Here is a 15,346-nt window from a genome sequence, read left to right on the forward strand (position 1 = left end):
CTCCAGTTCTTTCTACCGTCACTGGCTGCCGTGATGGTCCCTGGCTATCTGATACCTTAGCCTCTTGTCCACATGGGATTATCCTGATACATGACTGCTGGGTGTCCTGTTCCAAAAAAGGACTTAATTTCTTTTTCCATTCGGCCTGGCTAAAACTGCCTGCCACATTTATCAGCTTTATCACGGTTTGTGATTGTTCACTGAGAGTCATTGATTTCTTTCCTGTATATAATATCTTCCTCCATTGTTTTGTTTTACTCCTAGGTGGAACACTGCTCACAATCTCTGGGGTGGGCTTTAGCCAAAATCCTGCCCTGGTTTCTGTTTCAATGAGCAGGCAAACCTGTATGGTTACTCACTTGGCAGAAGAGACAGTTTGGTGCCTGACCCCGCCAGCTGCTAATTTGTCTAATGAAGATTCACAAGACATCTCTGTCAGCGTAAATGTAGTCATCAGCAGTAGGTCACTTCAACATACTCTTTTTGCAAAAAGGACCACCACCTTTAATTACCAAAGAGCTTTGACTCCTCTGATTACCGTTGTTGAAATGGAAATCACAGATAGCAGCCTGCTCTTGAGCATCCAGGGGATAAACATCACTGGATCCGTGGCTAAGCTTGGACACAGTGAATGTGAACTTGAGTTTCAACCTGGCAACAAGTCTGCAATGTTTTATCAGTGTTCTTTGCCACTGAACAGTCTGGAACCCGGGACTTTCCCCATCCAGGTTATCCAGAGGCAGCTAGGATATGCTCGTGTGACAGCAAGGCTGCAGGCCCTTACAATAACTCCACGGATAACTTCCATATTCCCATCACAAGGATCAATCTGTGGTGGGATGTTACTCACTGTATCTGGTACTGCTTTAAAATCCAGGAGGAATTTAGTACAGGTCAGCCTGCAGGGTAATTATTCCTGTGAGATCCAGAACTCTGATAACGATGCCATTAGTTGTATTGTCCTTCCAGGGGCCCATCCTTTGCGTTACCAGTGGTTGGCTGAGGCATCTTGGGCTCTTAATGTCACAGTGACTGTCAATGGGATCAGCAGTGTCTGCCTTGGAGACTGTACACTCCACCTTCACGAGCAGTGGACCCCCCTCGTAGATTTGGTGACCTGGGAGACCAATGGGACATTCACCTATGTGATGATCAAAGGACAGAGGTTGGCATGGCCAAGTGACAGCCCCGTGGTACACGTGAATAACCAGGCTGACTGCAAGGTAACTTTTTGGAACGAGACCAGCATCAAGTGCCAGACAGACTGCGTTGCCCCAGGGGAGCACAACATTTCCGTATCCAACAGGAAAAGCGGGCAAGCTTGCTTCAGAAAGGCGTCCAGCGTTCTCACCATCCTGCCTCAGGTGTACCGGTTTTACCCACAGAACTTCAGCACCAACGGTGGAGGCCTGCTCACCTTAGCAGGCTCGGCACTGAAAGGAAAGAGAATGACTTCTGTTCTCATTGATCATCACCCTTGCCTTGTTCTCAGTGTCACATGTGTAGCTATCCAGTGCACAGTGCCTCCGGGTAATGGGACTAGGACTTTGAGCCTAAAAGTAGATGGCATCTCCTATTACCTTGGAAGAATAAGTTACAACAAAGAGTTTACCCCGGCTTTCCTTTCGCTTGTTGCAGCTGGTCTCCTTTTAACGGTGACTGTATCACAGGTCACAGAGATGGACACCATCTACGTATTTGTTGGAGACTTTGCTTGTAGTGGTGTCACCATCACTCGCTCTACTTTGCAGTGCTCAGCTCCTCTGCTCCCTGTTGGGGAGTACCGTGTGCTGGCCCTGGATGTCCCCAGGGGCTGGGCTTCTTCCAACCTGACGTTCACCTCTCAGCTGATGGTGACAGCTGTGTATCGCAACTGGGGTAAGTCATGAAGACCTGTTGTAGCTCCTCCATGGGGTGCAGTGTGAGGGACTGGGGTGACTGGGGTTTTTTTGGCATGAGAGCGAAAATTATGAATTCAAAAAGATACCCTTGTTGGCAGCTGGCTGTTGGGCTCTGTCTTAAATCCCATTTTCTGTCCTTTTCCAAGGTGGCTTGAATGGAGGAGCCGTTTATTTGCGTGGAACTGGGTTTTCCCCAGGGAAGACTTCGGTCACAGTCTGTGGCACCCCCTGTGAAATGTTGGACAACACGACGATGACTGACCTGAGCTGCCTTGCCCCACGCTTACATGGTCAGCTAAGACACAAAACCTGGCATTGTGTTAAAAATATCCCCTAAAAACCTATATTGACCCAAAAGTTGGGGGTCCCGGTGTATCTCATCCCAGGGGAATAGAGAGCAGCAGCAGCCCTGGAGAAAAGAGAGAAGCTAACACAGCATTGACCTCTGTTTTTTGAGCTCAGTCCAAAGAAAACTGCTGTCAGGGGGAGTTCTTGCATCAATGGCCATGGGCTTTGGACTAGGTCCGCTGTGTGTGCCTGTAGCCAGAGCTGCCACACATGCTTTGTGGGTGTCTATGAGATGTGCACAGCAACAGCAGTTCCTTGTGGCAACTATTCCTTGGGAAAACTGTGTCACACAAAAGGTGCATGAAGGCTGTAGGATTGGGAACCCAAGCATCTCTTGGCCATCATGACGGGCCTAGTGAGTTGAGCTCCCTTAAAGATCTTTTTTTTGTGGACCCATATATTTTGTGTTTTGGCTGCATGGTGGGACAGCTTCAGTGGGAGGAAAAGTATGAATGACTGGGAGGATGAACGAATGACATACTTTGGCCAGTTCATACCTTTGGGAAGCTGGAGATGAGGATTTGAATTCCTTGAGAGGAAGATGAGATCATCTCACAGCCAGAGCATCCTCCTTAACTGGAGAGAGGCAGCACAGCAGGGAATGATGCCATGATCTCCAGTTGTCTCAAAGAGACATAACCCTGCCCCAATTTTGGAGGAAACTCTTACAAATGGGCATTTGCTGGGACAAGACATATTTCCTCCTTCCCCTACTAACAGCAGAGAATTAGGCTCCTAAGATCTGCAAAAGGCAGGATTAAAGACTTTTAAATCTCACCCCGACACATATGCCTTTCCGCAAAACCTAAGCACAGAGCGCCTAGCTTGGTGCTGCAGCATCGCAACACTTGGTAGCGTAACACTTCAGCCCCTTCACAGCTCTGATGCTAGGAGAACATCCTGAGATCTACAGAAATATTTGCCATTCTATGGCCATCCAAAGATCCACCATCCAGGTAACCAAAGATCCATGGCCTCTTCTCCTTTGTGGACTTGGAAGAAAGGTGGCAGTGAGAGTGTCCATCAGGATAAATTGCCAGGGTTTTGCTCAAAGGTGTGTGAAATTTCCAGCCTCCAAAATAGCCAGAAGTTGACGAGATTAGTTGCTGAGAAAGCAGTCCAATGTGAAATTTATCATTCCTTTGAGCAAGGGTTGGGATGAGAGGCGTCCAGATGTCCCCTCCAGCCTCAGTTATTCCGAAATTCTAAATTTGCTCTTGTAATTTTGAGTGGTTCCTTTCCTCATCCATGAGGAATACTAAGAAAAATAGAGGGGGCTGGGGGAAAGAGCTTTAAAACCCAACCTCAAGCACTCAAAAGGAAACACCAAGATGTTGTAAGGGCTCAGTTTTCTTTGTTTTAAAAAGGATCAGGGCACAGTCCACAAAACTGCTTATTATTATTTTTTAAATAAAAAAAAAGACATGGTGCTGGAGTGCTGAAAAAAAAAAAAAAATCAGAGCACACGAAACAGGGAAGTCTGGTTATTGCAGGAAGAATAGCAGAATAAAATGTAATCAAATTGATCCAAACTGTGAAAACATTAATAACTGTGTTCAAAATTCACTGAGTGGTAGGCGGCAGAGGGAGCCTGGGGGAAACCATCTTACAGGCAGGACCACAATGCTTATTATTGACACTAGATGTCAGCAAGCGAATGCTGATCGCTGCCCGCTTGCTGGTTGCGTTTCTGGAGAGAAGAAGCAAAGGATGCGTTGCCTCACTAACCAAAGGGACACAGCCACTACTGCTTTGAGGCCAGTTACAAGGCATCCCCTCTCTCCCCCGCCGTGGATTTTGCCGTGTGCAGCCTTGCAAATCTCACCAGTCGAGTTGCAAAAATGTTTCTCTGTCAATGAAGTACTTACAAGAATTTTTTTTTTTTTTTTTGCTATTTTTTAAAAAAAAAATCCTTCGCAGGCTGCTTAAATCTGTGAGTGTTTGCCAGGCTATTCGTACTCCTTGAGACGTATTCAGCCTGTGCACATCTACGTGTGGCACTGGTGAATCTGTATATAGCGCAAGATGCTTTCCAGATGGCTTTCCCCTAATATTTAGGGAATTGCACACCCCCACCACTTCGGGCATGAGTGGATTTATTAAGTGCAGTTAGTCTAGTCTCACCTCGTGGTTTACATGCTGCTGTTTGCCCGGGGCAGTTTGCCACTTGGCACTTGCACACCAGCGCTCAGACCTTTCTTTCACAGCTTCATCCACGTGGGAGAGGTGGCAAAGCGACTAGGGAGATGCGGGACCACAAGCCGTGAAGGAGGTGGGAGGGATAGGTCTGTGGTGCCCCAGGGTCCCTTCAGTGCAGAGGCTGGTGCACGCCAGGTTGGACGCTCGTCTGACATTTCCCGGCGTTGCTCGTGGACCGGGTGATGAGAAGTGAAGAGTTCAAGCTGCATTTCTTCTGTTACAGCACGCTGTGAAGCAGAAAGGCCTCTCCTCCGGCACTGCGGGATGTCAGGTGGCAGCTTGCCACCTGGGGTTTCGGCACTAGGTCATGTTGTGTCTGGCCTCCTTAAGATTAGAGATGTTCACGTGGGAATCCCCAACCGGTCCATCTAGCTTACTCATGTGATCAAATCCGTAGGGCAAGGCTCTGCAGGTAGGAAATGTGACTTCTTTCCCATTTAAAAGGCAGTTTTCTAAGACACGAGGAACCACCGGTCTCAGCAGGATCCATCCATAAGCCTGCCCCATGCGGTCTGCCTTAGGAACGGGGGTTGAGCGGGGTTGCAGCAAGGTTTCGGTTTGATCATTGACAAGAGCTGGGCACGCTAAGTACTGCAACGTGCGCAATCCAGAGCACAAGGAGTAGTAACACAAACCTGGACTCTTTCGTGAAAACTGTTGTCTTTTTCAAGCTGCAGAAAAATCAAGTCAGAACAGCGCTAAAACTTGAGTTTCACCCTTAAAGCTTAAGAAAATTAACGAAATTAAATAAAATTAACAAAACCACATTCCCTTCAAGGAAAACCAAAATCAAAATTAAAAAACCCAAACCAACCCATAAGTCTTTAAAGATCTGGCAAAGAGATAACTGGCTTGATCCTGAGATCTCTCCCCTTCTCTTGTTCTTGCTTTGTTACTCGTGTCGCAGCACTGTTGATGAGTGCAAATACAGCTGTGGATTCTGTTCAGCTCAGGTTAAATTTACAGAACACATGGTTAATGTCTGTGGGATTGAATTGTGTTCCTGTGAAAGATGGGAAGATTGGCAGGAAGCTTGAGGCAGGTGAGAAAAGAACTGAATATTCCTATTATATGATGTTAGGGTAGGTACTATATATAAATTTTGCAGTAAGCCAGTACTCGAGATTGTATGTTTGGCATGGGGGTGAGGGTAAAGAAGGCACCTTTAAAAGGAGATGAACTGATAAGAAGATCCATCAGGGAAAAAGCTGAGTCTAATTTTCCTGGCTGCATCAGGGTGCTTGGAATAACAGGTCTGGCTTTAGGGCTTTGATGTAACAGCTCTTGGGATCTTTGTTAGTGAGTCCTGGACCTACCGTTAGTCAGATTACATTGGTAAGAGTGAAAGTTTAGGGAAGGGGGTTTAGATTAAAGGCTAGAAATGAAATGTGGCTGGTTTAAAAGGAAGAGAGACATGGCTTGGTGGAGCTCTTCATATGGGGCAAGAGGAGAGAGAGGAATGAGTTTTGGTTGCAGCAGTGCAGATGTACCACGGAGATGCGCTGAGCTAGGACCAAGGGGGACCATAGCCAGGGAAATGGGGTGATTTGTGTGAGTAAATGCAGAAGATGTGAAAAGTGGCAACTGAAACCTGAGTAGAAGTGAGGGCTTCCGATGTTTGTTGTGGAGATCAAACCAAACGATCCAAATGGTCCCTTCTGTCCTTCAAATCTGGAAATGAAATTAAGAAAGAAGAAAAAAAAATGCATATTGATTACACGGCAGGAACGTTCTGACAGTGAGATCTATTAGGCAGTGGAATAGATGCTTGCAAAGTCACCTCTTGGGACTTCTGAAACTAGGCTGTGCGAAATGAATGTCTCCTAGGGAGCAATTCTTCATAGGCAGAGGTTGGACTTGATGACCTTAACAGGTCTCTTTTTCCTTCTCCCTTTTCTTTTTTTTTTTTTTTTTTAAACCTTTGTCTTCCCTGCTAAGCACATGTTAATGTTATGCTCTGCAGTCCATTTTGTGAGCGGTGGATAACTGGGGATGTGCGGTTTGGCACTGGGACTCCTTGGGCAGTTGTTCAATCAATCTGCAGCTGCCCTTGGAACTCCTGTAGGTTTTAGCCTCATCACATGTCCGACAGTTGTTATTAAACAGTGACCCAGAACAAAGCCCTTGTGCTGAGCATCCCAGGATCCTGGCTTAAGCCAGAGTGTCCCTCAAAGACAGGGTTGGGGGCAGTCGGTCCCTAACCCATTACCAACATGCAGAGATTTGGCTGCCGCTGTGTCTGATCTCAAAAGAGAAACCGTAATGGGATGAATGCATTCATCTCAGTGGTGGGATTGTATTGCCCATGATTAGCAGGTTTTATCTTTATAGGCAATATAAAGCATAAAGATGCTTCATTCTGGGGTTTGAACACTAACCAATTAAGCAGAGAGAAGAATTGTGTCCCAGAATGGACAGACTATCCTTTTAGGACGTACTAAGTGTGTTACAATCTTTAGTTGATATTTTTTGTTACTGTTGTGGCAGGAGATAATGGCACCAATAATACCAAGAGATATTTGCGTTTAATGGTCGGGGGAAGCGGGATGAAAGGCCAAGACTTTCTCCTAGCTGAGAAAAGTATTAAATCCTCTGGGAGCAGGGGAATAGGAGGACCTCAGAGATCCCCAAAGAAGGAATGAGAATTGGACATCTCCTCGAAGAGTGGTATCTCCATCAGATGGACAGGAGCTATAGGGTGTGGAAATGAGATCCCTCCCTCCTTCCACCTGAGAGGGAGAAAGTGGTCTTAGGTTTGATTCTGGGGTGTATAGAGTAAGCAGGGTTTTCTTGGATTTTGCTTCCACCAATCTCTTTACAACCCTTTGCAACCATGTTCTTTAGCTTAGATTTTATAAATGAATACCTTTGTTTGTCTGGTTTGAGTTAAAAATTATTTCAGCAGTTGGCAGGATGCAAGGCCTTGTGTTCCTACAGGCATGATAACTTTGAGATGAGGGCACTGGAGCACTTCAGAAATGCCCAATTTCTACATAACATTTTGGGGGTATCCAAAGAGTGACAGGCTGTTCTTCTGCTGAGCTCTAAGGGCTGTGCAGGAAATATCTTCTGGTGACCTACATTAGCCAGGCAAGTTCTTTGACAGCAGCAAGGTATCAAGGAAAATATTAATGTCCTGAGATTCCGTGGGTCATTTCTAACATTCATCCTAAAATAGGATTCAGCTGGTTTTCCCCCTAGGAAAACTCTGCCATGTTCTTTTCAAGACCACAGAAGAAAACCAAAGCCTCTTTTGATTAGCTCAGCAACCGGTTGTTTTTTCTTATATTGTGGAATGTGAATTTAATCCGCCTTTGACCACCCACTTTCAGAGGGTGATCAAACACTGGAACAGGCTTCCTAAAGAAATGGTTGATATCTCATGCCTATCAGTGTTTAAGAGACATTTGGACAATGCCCTTAATAATATGCTTCAAGTTTTGGTCAGCCCTGAAGTGGTCAGGCAGTTGGACTAGATGATTGGGGTAGGTCCTTTCCAACCGAAAATGTTGTGTTCTATTCTGTTGTATTCTATTCTATGTGCTAGTATTGCTCTAGTTGGTTAGTCATCTAAGGTAGCTCCATTACCACGTCTGACCTTATCACAGCTTTTCGTGTCACTAGTAGAATAGAATAGTAAAGCAGAAGGAACTGTTATACCCTATTACAAAAGGGGAACAACAGGAAAGTTCTGGGTTTGTGGAGAAAGGAACGGGCAGTGCCATCCCTGTTTGGATGTCCTTCATCTTTGCTAGTTTTGAGAAGTTCTCAACCTCCCACTGGCTGGAAAAAAAGCATATATGCCATCTCTTTTGGAGAAATCCCTGTAATGAATTGCTTCTGCTGCAGGTTGTTGCAAAGGCAAGATCTTGATAGTATTTAGTCCTCTTGGATGGTATTCATTTGTCAAAACACAGATATCTAGCGCTACTTAAAATGCCCTTGGAACGGCAGCCTGGCCTCCAGGAAGGCACAAGGTTTCTATGGGAACTATAGGACACCTCAGGTGGCTCTAGACATAATTTCTGGACAATAGAAGCAAAATATAGGCATGGTGCCATCATTCCTTTAGGCTTCTCTGTCTATTACTTGTCTCTCTCATGTTTATATGTAGGTCTTTGAGGCAGGAATTGTGTTTGGCTGTGTTTGAATGGATGCCGAGCAAGAGAATTGTCACTAGATATGGGGAAGGAAAAAGGTTAAGCATATTGCAAAATGTGTGAAGATGTGGGTAACTTTTTTCTTATTCTAAATCCAGAGAAGAAAAATACAGAAAAATTATGAACTCTCTCTCTGAAGTTTGGAGCAGATGAAATGCTAGGTTTTAATATTTAAAAAAATACCTTAAACATTAACAGCTATAAACTTTTCAAAAATACTCCATATGAAATAATAATTTTTAGCAAAAAGTGCTACATGTTTTAACATGGGAAATATAACATTTTCATATTTTTACCATTTCAAAAACCATTTTCAGAATTGCTTAGGAGCCAAGACATTCATTGACAATGACACTTGCCCAGCAAACAAGATACCTTTTGAACAACTGGAATTTAAAAAAGCAAACAAACAAACAAAAAATCTTTCTTGATAAATTCCCATTGATTGCACTTCTGATACTTGAGGAACACTCTTGGATACTACAGTGCAGAGTGTAATACTCTCCACAGACCTTTTCAGGAGTTCATTACAACTGTTTTATTAGTTCAGGATTAATGAAAATTCTCCAAAAGTCTTTACATGCTCAGAGTTCTGAGAGAAAGAGTTTTGATTTCTGGCGTGGTTTAATGCTTAAAGCACTCCTTCTTTTTTTAAATTATTAAACCCAAACATTTCAACTGATCTGAACTTCAGAGACAGTGCAGATTTTTTTTAAGCATTTCTGTCTGGGTTTAGAATAAGAAAACCTAGTTTCTGTTCACACCACTTGTTCCTTAAATACACCTCAAAGCAAAGCAGCCGCTCCCATTACACTTCCTACCACATCCATGGAGTCAAACTTGGACCAAGTCACTAGTCACACTCAGGTACAAAGCAAGGAGATCCCAGTTCACACAAGTTCCCTAGAAGCCCTCCAAGCTCTGGCAACGTTTTCATTAAACCTATTTCTGGATTTCAAAGCTGCGATAGACCTTAAGTTGTCATATCTCCCTGCTAAAAGATTTGTGTCTTACTCCTGATCTGTAAACCATTGTCCATCTTCCCCAGAAGAAATGTCTATGCTCTTATTTAATCACTTATGTCACCTCCTCCTGGATAGAGCAATTTGATCCTAAAGACCATCCTGATGCTCAATGCACAAAGGAGGTCATATGCTTGCTCACACAAAGCAAAAGAGGCTGAAGGAGTTGCATGGAGGTTGGGACGTGCACATCCTCAAAAAGGAGGTTGGGACATGCACATCAGGAATCCACAGTAACAACAGTCAGTTGCTAAAAATCTGTTTAATGTCAGTGGTGTGTAGGCTGCTTTGCGTTATTTTTTTTCCTCCTCTTGTCTTTGCAGCATCTTTGGCCATTCTCTGTGGCCTGACACATTCTACTGTTGACTGCCGAGAAGACAGAGCCACCTTCATTGAATGCGATGTCCAAGTCACAGTGGACTCCTATCACCAGAGAGGATCTGTATCTTACCTGTATGTCTGTGAGGACAGCCCACCTCAGTGGCACTGGAGGGACATCAACCCACCCCAGAGGCATTTTGCTGGACTCTTTGCCAGGTTAGTGCTGCTTCTCTCCAACAGCTGAGTGGGCCGATCCATGAGCAACATCCCCCAGAAGGTATTCCACCTTTTGCAAAATTGGGCCCTGCCAAATGATGGACTGAAGGAGCAAATTTCTAATTCTTAGGTTGATGCCAACAGAGCAATTTAGCCTTGAGACCACTAGAGAGCTCTGCTGGGTTGTGAAATTCATTCCTTGTGTCTATCAAAGCATCTCTAGTCCCCCCTCCTTCCTTTCTATCTTTTTAAAGTGTTTGAGAGACATCAGAAAATCCATCTCGTAAACAGCCTGCTTTGTTCCTTCTTAGGTTTTAATATTTATCTTCTGATCCAAAGCAACATCTGGTGGATGCCAATGGGGAAAAAGATTAGGCATTATGAAAAGCAGAAGGTTTTTTTTTTTTTCCTACTTTTTTTTCCCCCTTTCTTTCTCCAAGCAGTTTCCTGAGTAAAAAGTCATAGAGAAAATTCAGCAGGCTGTGCAATATTTACTCAGCGAGGGTGCTCAGGCGCTTACTCAAAGCTCAGGCTTTGCAAATCCAAGGCCAAGTTGTCCAGGAGTATAAATGGGTACCGTTGCCTTTAATGGAGCCGTGGGGATTTATACCTGCAGAGCACTTACTTCTAGGAGTAAGAGGGAGGCCTGAATTAAGGAATAAACAGATGAACAAAACTTTCCAAAAGACACTAAACAAATAGAGAATTAGAATATCACTGCAGTGCATTGCCTATGATTTGCTGTACGTGGTGAACCCATTCCTGGCTGGTGCCTGATGCTATGGTCCAGGTATTTCAATGGAGTTGGAGAGATTTGGTCCTCATTCTTATCTCGTCCTTATGTCACAGCTGGTGTTGTGACTCACCAGAGGGAGTTCCAGATGCCCAGTGTTGAGGGAAGAAGACCACTGGCATTTATTGAACAAAGACAGCAAGACACGAGTTGCACAATTTTTTAAACTCGTTTTAAAAAAAAAAAAAAAGAGTGTGGGTTTTTTTTTTTTTAAAAAAAAAGGTTTACACAGTTACAGCATCTGCCTATCAGTCTGTCATTTCCTTTCCACCAGCTTTTGAGCTCTGATTAATTTGACCTGGGTTCCACAAGGGATGGGCCTCTTAAGAATTACAAAATTCTTGTCAGTTTTGAGAAAATCTGTGATAAGCAGAAAGAAACTATTTTCCTGTGGAGGGAGAGGAGGGCAGAATTCTGCCCTAATCTGTTGTTTGTCAGCAAACTGCAGGCCAGGCAGCAGATACGTACAGCTGGCCAGCTGACATGTCCAAAGTCACATTGTGCATTAGTAACGTCCCATAGCATCCTAGGAGATGGGGAGGACAGTTTTGTTGGGGGAGACAAGAGTAGGGAGACTTAGAGGGGGGGGAAAAATAATCCTGAAATTAAACTAATTTCATCAGTCCTATTTCTCCCAGAATGACTTGTTTTAAAACAAAAAAAATCCAGGAGCCTTGCCTTGTCTAGCTGAACTTTGCTTTCCTTTTGCTCACATCAGCGTAACCCCAAACCAGGTAACCCACAAACTTGAGAGCAACAGGGCAACCCAACATCTGTCTCTTTTTTGCTTCCTGTTCCCTGGATATCAAAGTCACGCTCAGCTCTTTACTGATAAAAATGCATCTGCAATGAGTCTATTCCTATGGTTGTTTTTCTTCTTGCTCTTTTTCTTGGTTTGGGCTGCTACAATTCCTCTGCTGTAGCTTCTCCATCCTGGTCTCAGCAGAGCGAGCAGAGAGGATCTGCGCCTGTGCTTATCCTGTGGATGGAAAAGTCATGCAATCCATTTGCTGACTGCTTCCTTATTGTTTTTCACTGTGTTTTTGTCCAATTTAATCGTGAATGTCCCAGAGACAGCATTTATTATTCCTTCAGGGAATCCTATGAGGGAGGTATTTCTGAATCAAATCAATCAACTTTTTCTTACCTCCTATTTTCCTATTCTTCCAACTTCTTCAACCTCTTTGTTACTGTCATTAAATTTTCCCCCTATAGTGCTCATGCTTGTCTAGTAGTTAGAAATTAAAACTTGGGCTGCTGAGGAATTTTCCAGAGTACTGATGTTTTTTCTGGTGAATCTATTTCTAAATGGGGTCTTGCTGAAAGGGAGCAGGGGCAAAGAAGATTGATTGATTTCAAGTGAGTTTCCTGAAAAATCAGGGAAGAAGTAGGGGAAGAGAGAGTTTAAAGTCATCCAAATTACCTATTTCAGAGCTTTTGAAAACATTTTTTAAAGTTTCAGTTCAGAAAAATGTTTAATTTCAAAATATTAATGGAATTTGTAGCAAAGTGTTAGAAAATTAAAATCTTCAAACTAGAAAAGAACTATTTTGGGAATTCCTGAAATAATACACATTGCTTGCTGTCATTAATAATAGTAACTAATAATAACAAGAATAAAAAAGTATATGGACTTGAGTTCTGTGCAAATGTTCAAGACTTAAGACATTCATCCTAGGATGGGGACAAAACTGCTGAAAACATTCCTGGCTTAACTGCATGCTAAATCTCTCCTTTCTTACTAGTTTTACAGTGGTTTGAATAAAGCTGCTTCTAATTTAGTCTGCACTATAGCCTGTACTTTATGAACGCATAACGGCAAATGCATATTCCTTAGAAGGGGTGCAAGCCTTGCCATTGACAACACTGATACCAAGATACATCCCTGAATTCCCTTTAACGTCACCCCTCCTTTTCTTGCATTTCCTTTAAATACTGCAATTTGTTAACAGTTTTCCAGCATCAAGGTTTCGGGATGCAGTTACTAGAGGACAGAGAGGAATTGGCTCTTTGCCTACAAGCAAAGCTTGTTAACTTCTTGTAAAAAGATGTGAACAACCACTCAGAGGGCCTCGTATTGACTTCAGCACCTGGCAAATTGGGCCCACGCCCTGCATCTAGCCAACAACAACCCCTTTCTGCCTTTAAAACCGTTGGTTACTTAAAAGATGCAGCTTTTTCTTGTAGCTTTAAAAAGAAGTACTATGCAGTCTTAAAAGATCCCATCCATTGAATTATTGTACAGGACAAGAGCCGTTCTCAAAGTTCTTTTTTGCTATCAAAAGCGCGTGTAGTTCCCTATGGCTGGCTTTTGATTATTGATACAGCAGAGGGAAAGGTTCATTTAAATACAGAAATAAAAATTCACTGTTAAAAAGGTTCAGCTACGTGCAGAAGACTTTTTTTTTTTTTTGTAGTTTCTAATGTGGCTGCTTCCTTTAACACTTTAACCCTGAACAAGGGCAACAAAACAAATAACCCCTAAATGCAGTGTCAGAGCAGCTCTTTGTTTGTACAGTGAGCTGCCACATCCAGCATGGTTTGAAAACTTCAGGTTCATCAAATCATCTTGATCGTCACCCTCCCAACAAAGCTGCAAGCTGGCTTTCCAATTGGGTCGATTTTGGTAAACTTAGGCTCCTAACTTTGGCGCTTTAGAAAATCCTGTTAGGTGGGGCTTTCAAGAACCTGAAGACCTCTGAAAATCCTGGTCCTACCTTTCTGATCCTCTATTTTGTGAACTCTGTCCTTTCGTAGCTATTCAGAAAAGTGGTATAATTTCTGAGCTATGTCGGTGTTGCTATAACTCATCTCCTTTCCGCTCTCCTTCCCACAAGTTGCAGGTGTGTATTTGATGGTGGGGTGGGGAGAGGAGGAAGAAGGAGCAATGGCTGGGGAAGGAATGAAAAGTGACATTGGATTATTATGGCCTGATTCAAAGCCTGCAGAAGTAAATTGGGAAGTTTTCCCCTCATTTTGAGGGATGTTGGATCCTATAGCTCCCCGTAACAAAATGCTACCAAAGTCAGCAGCTGTCAGCAGCAAGACCAAGAAAAAGACCTTTCTTCCCCACCACCTTTTCTATTTCTTCTTCCCCCTATGCAGGGGGAGGCTTTAGAGCAAATGTCTGTTAGTACAACTGGCACATATATCGAATCTGCTTAGTCTGGGCTGTTAAGTAAGTTTAATTAATTTACTAAGTTAATGTTCCAATGCTAGCAACAAAGCATCATTGCAATCAGCTGGGTAGCAGGAATTGGAACCCCTAAATGAGCTCATTTTTTCACAGTTGGAATTAGGGACCAGTTAGCCAGTTGTGTGGTTTTTCCAATTTCTCCCCTTGCCCTAGGGGAGTTGCAAGTTATTCATTCCCTATTGCTAAGTGTGAGTAAGACGGGGAGGGGGGGAGACACGAACAAACCCTACTCCATGTAGGAGTCCATCTTTGATCCTAACGCTGCTGATTCCCTAGCTGTTGTCTGCACTTAGCTTCCTGCCTTGGTCCTAGAATGGCATTTGCTACTATTTGTAATAGTTTGGGGAAGCAGAAAGGCATCACTGAGAGATATTTACTGCATGTATTTTCATCCTGAGTGTGTGCAGATAAAGGGGGGAAAAACAAATAAACAATAAAAGAATGGAAACAAAATTACAGAAATTTGCAAAGTTTGACAAATGGTGGCCAGGAGTTGCCACAAGCTAATGGCTTGCAATGATTAATAAGAGTAAAAATAATTGCATTTCATTAAGATTGATGACACCCCATTTAACCTCCCTTCTCGTTTCAGCCCTAAAGTGGAAAGAGATGAAGTTCTCATCTATAATAGCTCCTGTAACATTACCATGGAAACTGAGGCAGAGATGGAGTGTGAGGGAGCTAATCAGCCAATTACCGCCAAGATTACTGAGATATGGAAAAACTGGGGCCAGAACACTCAGGTATAATCAAATCTTTTTTACAGACTGATTCAAACAGCTTAAAATTAAATTTGTAATATTGTGTACATTTAAAGGAGGCAAAAAAAAAAAAAACAATTTAGACTGAGCAGCAGCAATATATAATATTAAATGCTTTCCAACTTTAAATAGCAGTTGTAATGCAGTGCAGCTGAATTAATGGTTAACTATGGTTAATCATGTATTTTATGAGACATAAATGAGCTTTACCTTATTTTCTGGGCAATGTGTATCTTTTTTAACACTCTCTTTTTTTTATATAAATTTGAAATCTGTTCTAAAAGTGTTATTTTCTGTTACTTGAGCAGAAATCTTAGCCATGAGATACAGAGTTTCAGCTCTCTGGCAGAGACTTAGCATTCAGCATTTGTGCAGCTCTGGTCATATTTGGTTTTTGCTCCTCTTCAGTATCTGAAGTAAAATGGGACA

The 15,346-nt window shown here is 43.1% G+C and overlaps 1 protein-coding gene across 1 annotated transcript in view; it reads left to right on the top strand.

Annotated features, from left to right (window-relative positions):
• The window catches only part of PKHD1 (polycystic kidney and hepatic disease 1 (autosomal recessive)), a gene marked incomplete at both ends in the record, with an annotated part of 59,734 nt that extends 44,835 nt beyond the window's left edge, over positions 1 to 14,899 (top strand). Inside the window, 4 exons of the mRNA XM_009579113.1 lie at positions 265 to 1,878; positions 2,048 to 2,191; positions 9,954 to 10,167; positions 14,749 to 14,899. Of these exons, the coding sequence (XP_009577408.1) occupies positions 265 to 1,878; positions 2,048 to 2,191; positions 9,954 to 10,167; positions 14,749 to 14,899 (2,123 nt within the window). The remainder of the gene's footprint in view (positions 1 to 264; positions 1,879 to 2,047; positions 2,192 to 9,953; positions 10,168 to 14,748) is intronic.
• Positions 14,900 to 15,346: the final 447 nt, after the last annotated feature.

This window comes from Fulmarus glacialis, unplaced genomic scaffold, assembly GCF_000690835.1.
Source record: "Fulmarus glacialis isolate BGI_N327 unplaced genomic scaffold, ASM69083v1 scaffold1656, whole genome shotgun sequence".
Classification (NCBI taxonomy): Eukaryota; Metazoa; Chordata; class Aves; order Procellariiformes; family Procellariidae; genus Fulmarus; species Fulmarus glacialis.